The 8,461-nt window shown below is 37.7% G+C and overlaps 1 protein-coding gene across 1 annotated transcript in view; it reads left to right on the forward strand.

Annotated features, from left to right (window-relative positions):
- The first annotated feature begins 425 nt into the window (after positions 1-425).
- Positions 426-8,461, forward strand: part of dysf (dysferlin, limb girdle muscular dystrophy 2B (autosomal recessive)) — a 107,315-nt gene continuing 99,279 nt past the window's right edge. The window contains 3 exon segments of the mRNA XM_036561419.1: positions 426-519; positions 6,181-6,236; positions 6,508-6,599. Coding sequence (XP_036417312.1) covers positions 426-519; positions 6,181-6,236; positions 6,508-6,599 — 242 coding nt within the window.

Here is an 8,461-nt window from a genome sequence, read left to right on the forward strand (position 1 = left end):
CTAACTGAATCAACAACTGTATTATTACCATCCAGATAATTCCATAACTTTTCCCATCCAGAACACGGGAGAGGGAGAGGGAAAGAGGACAAGGCAGCAGGAAATGATTAGACTTCCTCTAGACTTATGGGCTGGGTCAGTGGATTTGGGGGGTTTGGTCCACAGTGAGTCTGTCTCTGCAACTTCCACACATGACTTTGTCCCTGTTTGTGTCGGAGGCACTGGAAACAGTCCTGTTCTTGGACTACAGCGTTAGAGTTTGTAAAGGATTTACATTCTGTGTGTCCACAGTGAGAGGAACATACTGCACGCGTACTCAGACTCAGTGTGGTGGGACGTTCTTCATCTCTTCTCATCCTTTTTTGTCATGTGTGGAGGTTCTGTGAGTTTGTTAGATAGTTGAATAGTAAGGTTACCGTGGCAGCATGTTGAGGTGCGTGCTCCAGAGAGCTACAAACCTGAGGAATGTGGAGAAAGGAGAGCGGCACAGCGACCCTCTGGCCAGCATCACCTTCAGAGGTAACACAGCTTACTGTGTAGAAGGGAATCTTGGAGAATGTTCAGCTAACTGCTAATGTCACCATGGATTTGTGGTTCAGGGAATCCAACTTACAGCAATTCTGAACAGAGATGTTATATAATCCTGGTGCTACTTTTTAGAAAGACTGGTGTTTATTTTAACAACAGTCTGTCAGTATTGTGGTGAGAGAGTCTTTTGGCTACAGATAACACATGCCAGTATATTTCTGAGTTCTTTGTAGTGATGCCACAGAGGAACCTTTCACCAGATGGCTCTTCAAGGAACCATATTTGTAAATGAAGTGTGAGTGTGAAGAACCTTTAAAATCTAATGCAGTTGTTGTCAAACTGATCCTGAGAGCAGATAGTCCCCATTTTTGTTGTATCCCTATGTGTTGCACGTTGGTTTGAGCAAAAATATGGACCATCTGAGAGATCCTGAAGACTGGTTTGAGGACCACTGGTCTAAAGAACATATACGTAACATAAAATTTCTTTTCCACCTGAAGGTTTTTTCCTGGATCCATAAGTGCAAGCCAAGTCCCATTTAGGGACCTTCATTTTTAAGAGTGTATTGTGATCAATGTCAATCATATATGCACAGTAATGGGATGTTATCAAGCATGTTTCTTGAGATCTATCCTTCCTGCAGAGTCTAATTCCAGCCACAATCTGCCACACTTGCTTAAGCAGTCTTTGAATGGCTGGATGCATTAGCGTTAGGTAAGGGGAGGGGTCAGCGTGTTAGATGTAGGTTAGAACTAAACTCTGTAGGAAAGTAGATCTCCAGGAGGAGGGTTGGTGACCACAGCTGTAGAATAATGTGATAAGATGTTAGGAGATAATATAGCTAAAGAGAGGAATGTCTCTTTGTGGAATGAATGAATAAAGCAGACTGTAGTTAGTCACTTTGAGACTGCAGTACGAGATGACTGGCAGTTCCTTTTATTGTCTCCTTTTTCCTGTCCTGGACTGACGCATATGGACGTGTGTTTGAGTGTGGGGTTACCATAGCACCATCCACTCTTTTTGTAAATACAGCAAATTATATAAAGGAATCGGAGGAATGTATGTCCTTGACTCACAAAATCTTTAACACCCTGTTCTGTGACTTTGCACTTTGTACTGTTGATGTGATTTTGTTGAGATATGAATGTGTGATAACTGTTGAAGGGCACTGAAAACAACAGTGCAGTTCCTGAGTTCACTGCCCACTTTGTTGATCTCTATCACTGGACCCCTTGACTCTGAATTACGTAATTGAAAAGTTGCTTTGAGATCAAGCTCTTACTCTTATGTTTTGGCACTCAGTTTAGCATGTACAACATATGCTAAAATACTTTATTCTGCAAATGTGGATACATGTTTATTAGTGTATATTATTTAAAAAAAAAAAACTTTTGGTTTGAAAACAGCGTCAGTTACAATTTCAAATTTTGCGATACAACCTGTTCCAAATCATTACATATTGCTATACAAATCCAATTCCAAAAAGTTGGGACAGTAGGTAAAAGGCAAATGAAAACAGAAAGCAGTGATTTGTAAATCTACTTTGACCTGTGTTTCAACAAAAACAGTACAAAAATAAGATGTTTAATGTTTCATCATATCAGCTTCATTGTTTTTTTTGTAAATACAGGCTTATTCTGAAATTGATGCCTGCAACAGGTTTCAAAAAGCTTGGCATGGGGCAGTTTAAGACTAGAAATGTAAGACAATTTCACAACTTTGTCAAAAAAATGCCTTAGCAAAGATACAACAGTTTAAGAACAACATTCCTCAGTGAGTGTTTGCAAGGATTTTAGTATTTGACCCTCTACAGTGTATGTGATTAACAGATTCAGAAAATCTAGAGAAATGTCTACATAGACTGAAAACCACAACTGAATGCCCATGACCTTCGACCCCACTACATTAAAAAACAATTACAAAAGTTAAGTTAAAAGGAATGGGGGATAATAGTGTGTAACCTGCACATCTGTGAAAGCACCATTAACGCTGAACACATTTTGGAACAACATATTCTGCCTTCTAGACAATGTCTTTCTCAGGGATGTACATGCTTATCTCAGCATTATTATTACAACGCCAAGCCACATTCTGCATGTGTTACAGTAGCATGGGAGCATAATCGGAATCGGAGAGTGAAGGTGCTAGACTGACCTGTCTGCAGTCTAGAACTGTCTCCAGTTGAAACACATCGTCACATTATTAAGCTGAAAACACAACAATGAATGTCCATAAGATTGCACAGCTGAAGGCTTGTATGACAGAAGAATGGCAAAAAAATGAATTGGTAGTGGATTGGTGTCTTCAGTCCCCAACTGATTATTAAGCACAGTTAAAATTTATTAATTTGGAATGAGAATGTATTTACAAAATAGAGTGAAGTTCATAAGGTACAAAAATGTTGTGTTTGCACTGTTTACAATTTAATTCAGCTCAAGCAGATTATTTTCATTAAACTGAAGTACTTAAACAACAAAAATGTCTAGAAATATAGTACTCTTCAAAAGTCAGAGACCAGCCTTCAACAGTTTAATTTTCAGTCAAAATGGTCATTAAGTACAAGTTCATTCATGTTTCAGGAGACATTTCTGAGAAGATTAGATATAAGATTATGTACTTGCATGAATAAGCAGAGAGTTAAAGGAAAATAAGTATAAAACTAAGGGTTCCAGAATTAGTTAAAAAACTGATTGTAAGATGTAGAGCAAATAAGGCTCCTAACAATTGTGCAAGACCTGATAGACCGCCAAAACTGCCCCATCAGAAAAACAGTACTTAAAGCTTTTATCTTTGAGAGAGGAGAAAAGCAAGATCCACAGGTGTTTCTGTCCATCCTTCCACTGTGAGAAGACAACTCAACACTGAGTCTGAAAGGATGTGTAGCTGACAAGAAGTCCTTACAGAAAAAAATAAAATTTGCAAATTAAACAAAGACGCTGCTGGTGTTCTCAGAATAATGCAATGACCACCACAGAGTCCAGACCTCAACATCACTGAATGTGTTCGGGTTACTTTGATTGTGAGAAGCAAAAACTGCAACCAACTTCTAAGACTGAACTTTGCAGATGTGTGGAAATATCCTTGCAGATTTGGCTAATAAACTGAATGCAAAGACCCCCCAAAAATAGAAGCTGTAATGAAGGCAAAAAGAGTAATAACATAATATCTCTTTAACATATTATAACATAGTATAACATATACTCTTAAAATATTTTAAGAGTAACATAATATCATTCAGTATTACATACTGAAAAAAATAGTATATGTAGTTGTGTAATTTTCTGAAGAATGTATATTTTCTGAAAAATGAATAACTTATACCTAATGGCCTTTTTTTGATTGGGAATTGAATAAATGCCTAGTGCTGAAAGTTAAATAACAATCTCATAATAAGAAAAAATGTTATTTGCTAGCTTTAAAAAAAAAATTGTTTTTATTTTTGATTTTATTTTAATTTTTGTTCTTGAAGAAATCTGAATGTTATGAGTCAGTGTCACTTATGCCACCTCATTCTACTCTAAAACATACCCAAAAGAACTCTATAAACAGAGAACCACAACAATTGAAGGAAAATCGAACATTTTGAATATTTGGCCTTCATTTGTAGCTGTGAAGGTTAAGCCCTGCCTGGCAGGAACTGTAATTAAAGTGCTGGTAAATGGTTCGCTGTTCAATGACAACATACGGTTTTGTGTACACTGTAGTTTCTCCACTTATCAAATCTCAGCTCTGAATTGCTGTAGTTTTCCTGATTTGAAATCATCTTTTGCAGGCTGACACAGAACTGTTGTTAAGATGATACCTGCACTAAAAACAAAAGAGGTTCCATGTTGTGTCTGTGAGAGTGTAAGGGAGGGATGTTAATGTTAAAGCAGGCAAGTGCTTCCTCCCTCATGGTATTGAATACCATCTCCATTTATAGACATCAGAGACGCAAATTATCCTGCACAGAGGGAGCTGTGAGTAAGCTCTGAGAGGGAGAGGGGGGAGAAGGAGAGAGAGACAGAAAGAGAAGTAGCATTGAAGGAATGCCTGAAGCAAAATATCAGAACATTTCTAAACTATATTAAAAATGCTAACAGTGGAGAAACAGTATGTAGTATTTGAGTGTTTAAGTTCTGACAGTTTGTTCCATCTCAATGTAATTTAACTTATAGAAGTCACTTGTTTTAAAACTAGTCCATTTTCTCTTTACAGTTATTTTCAATATTTTGTTGATATCATGAAAAGCATTGCTATTTACATATATATTCCACTTATGGCAGTTTAGTTCTGCCCATTCACACAATACAGGTCAGCCAATCAGAGCAGAGGTCATAAAGGCACAGTAACAAAAATAGCCTGTTTAGTTCTAGGGGATAAAGAGAGGTTGGAAAACGGTCATGTAAGATGAATTATGGCTATTTTTGTTACATAACCCATACAAATGTCATAAGTGGTCCACAGTATTAGCGCAAAAAATTAAATATGAACAGAAAAATGCAGGATATGCCCCCTTCAGGTCTCATTTGACAGCTTATCTTTCCATATTAATGTGGCATTAATAGTCCTATGTGAACTTCTCTTTTTGAGATTCCCACCAAACCTGGTGGGGTGTTGTAATTTCCATCAAAGTTCAGCATTTGTACAATTTCAGGTAAAATGTTTGCCCAATTTTGTTGTTACACTGTCAGTTTTTCTCCTTTAGCTGTTGACCCGGTAGCTCAAGATTGTGGTACTATATTAGACCGCCACTGGCTAGTGTAGATTAGCTTCCGAAAAATGCCTGGTAATGAATGTCTGCCAGATAAGTTATTTTAATATCCCCTGCCTTTAATGGTCCAAACAGGAAGCAAACAGCCTTTTCCTGAACCATTTTAAAGCTTGACATACTGTGTGTGACTGAATGACATGAGAGTCAGTGTGTTTTGCAGCTCTTTTGACGTAGGTGTGTGTTTACAAGGAAGTTAGTTCCACCAGGGGAGGTATTATGGATTATGTAACTACTGTGGGCATTATAATCTATCCCAGTGAAGATCGCCAAGGAGATATATAAACAGACAACCTATGGAAGCATAGCACTTATCATGAATGGGGGATATGCGTTGTTTTCCTGTTGTTGGACAGAACATCTCATAGTTTTAATTTACGGCCAGCTGATATGAAATAACCTCTACAAGACCACCAGGTGGGCTGGTATCCTAATTATTGTTTACAATTCATTTTAATATTATAATTTTATTATTTTAATGTATGCACTGCATTTCATTCTTTCAGAAGGCACTTGAGCATAGCATCAATCTTAGATCTGTTTATAATTACCAGCAACGCCACTTCCTTTGTGGACAGGAAGTCAATACACAGCTTTCCTTCTCCTCCCATTTTAAGAAATCTGTTTCCTTCTATTATATGTGGAACAATCTGACCCATCATGCCTTATCCCATGCAGCAACGATGATGCCATAAACAGCTGCATGGTTTTTGCGTGTATTGTTGATACTGTGACAGGATCTCACACCTATTCTTTGGGCTACATCTTCTTAAACCTCTAGTAATGATCATAATAAAGGTAGGCCTAAAGGGGCCTGTGAACATATCTTTTAATGGTTATGAAATGGTTACTGAGTGTGATATGCAATGACACAATGCTTTCCTCATTGTTTTTTCTTTCAGGGACTAAGAAGAAGACTAAAGTCATCAAGAACAATGTCAACCCTGTCTGGAATGAGGTTGGGACATACATACTGTGTTATCTCATTTATAAAATGGTAGCAATAGTGCTGGGAATTCTGCTTGAAAAATGAATTAACCAAGCTACCAGCTTCTCTATGCGTAAAGACCACCAACACAAAACATCAGAGAAATCATAATTTTTGGGATACCATTAAGCTTAATGATAAGTCATATTAAAGATGCTGAAAAGCCTAATGAAATTATATGACACAGTCACATTTATCTCTGTCTAATGCTTCCTCTCCTGACCTTTTCCGTTATGCTCAGGGCTTTGAATGGGACTTGAAAGGAGTGCCCTTAGACTCTACAGCGGAGCTGCATGTGGTCGTTAAGGACCATGAAAAAATGGGAAGGAACAGGTATGTGTGTGTATCTGTTTGTAAGAGTGAGTATTGGACAAGCTGCCTCTTTTACATGGTAGATCGTAATATAACAAACTGACTGTCCTGTCATTTATCTTCAACATGCTTTTCTATCAAATGTTCATTTTAATGTGCCTTGAAGTGTCTGATACAAAGAAAACAAAGGTTTTGTGAGATGAGCATCAGCAGATGATACTGCAACAGTTAGGGTTCATTTATGGCACCGCGACAGTGTCTCGGAAAACACGTTTTCTTACATCACTCAATGGACACGGTATGACCGACAAAAAAAAACAAAACTGATGAGTATGTGGAATATCTAAAAATGGTATAGAGTTTGTCAGACCTTTTCGTAAATATCTTAATGACAATGTAAACGACTCATGAATCTCCTATATTTAACTTAGTTAGCCAGGGCAGTCTGCCCTCCTTAAGCTCATTTTCTGGTAAAAAACTCATTGTTTTATACCAGAAAATGAGCTTAAGGAGGGCAGATTGAAAGAGCTCACATTTAACATCCAAACTGTGCTCTTTCCTGGTTCATTTAATTTTATTTCACGATCTTCAGATGAAGAAAATGTATGTTTATGTTATACAACAGCTTGTAGTAGACAGTATCTGAGGCAGTAACGCAGCAAAGTGCTATTGCTAATGCTATTAAAGTTAGCTACAGCAGCAGTAACACTCCTTTATAGTGCAATTCTATGCAGGACTAAGCAGCTGTAGTTTGTGTGCATCAGTATTTCAGTGAAAGTAATGATTTGGTCAGAAATAACTTTTGTAATATACTAATGTTAATGGTTCAGTGCTATACCGTTTTACCGTTTCTGAAGAGAACTGTCATAAAATTTGGAGAAACTTCACTGAAGGTCAAGGTCGGACATGCTGGGCATTACACTTTTCCCCAATGCCAAACAGCCATCAGGATTGCCATCTCCACTTAAGTTAGAGAACCTCTGGTAAAACTAGTGTGAGTACAGGGAGTAAACAATCCTTTGTCTGTTACAAGTGTGCATAGTTGTTTTGTTCATACGTGCTATTTTTCCTTTGCTTCTGCCGTGGCAGTGGCACAATAAATGTTCAAATGAAAAAACTAACATTTATCGTTTCAGTGACTGTAGACAAGGGAACTGCATGCTTGCATGATTAATTTTGAACAATCTTTAAAAACAACCACTTATTGGCCTCTTTGTATAAGCCTTTAGAGTCAAGACAGAGAAAAATAGTGAATGTAATACATCTTCAAAAAAATATTTTTTGAGCTTTTTTTGAATTCATCAGCTTAAGTGACTCCAAGTTTCTGTACTATTTAAGGTGTGCTAATTCACTCATTAGAAAGTACAATCACAGTGCAAGCATGGGAATCTTGAACTGGGAAAGTGGACTGAATACTTTTTAGTGGTATTCAAATCTATATAGGCATCTGGATATGGGTGCTTTTACGGATCTGGGTAAGCTGGTAGTTTTATTCCTTGCCACTCTGTGCTTCATGGTATTTCAATAGTTTGGCAGTTCTGTATGTATTGGTTAAATTTGGTTGTCCATTATCTTACATGTGTGTGGTAAAATGGTAAATGAAATTGCACGCCACCTGGATCTTCCTTTGCTGTGTGAAGGAGCTGTAATTAGGATCATCAGTTGTGCTACCCTGGCATTAGTGACCTTCAGCACTATGCATGGCCTACTGACAGGCCTATAGTTGCTAATGTCTGTAGGGTCTGATGTAAAGATGGCCACTATTGTGGTCGGCTTGCTGACCTTTGGAACATTCCTTTTTATCTTTCTTCTGTCTGGCTGCACAAGTCAAAACAGTCACTTCAGAACATTGTAGAACCCTATTTAGAGCACTGAGGAATGTG

This window comes from Colossoma macropomum, unplaced genomic scaffold (assembly GCF_904425465.1).
Source record: "Colossoma macropomum unplaced genomic scaffold, Colossoma_macropomum, whole genome shotgun sequence".
Lineage (NCBI taxonomy): Eukaryota > Metazoa > Chordata > Actinopteri > Characiformes > Serrasalmidae > Colossoma > Colossoma macropomum.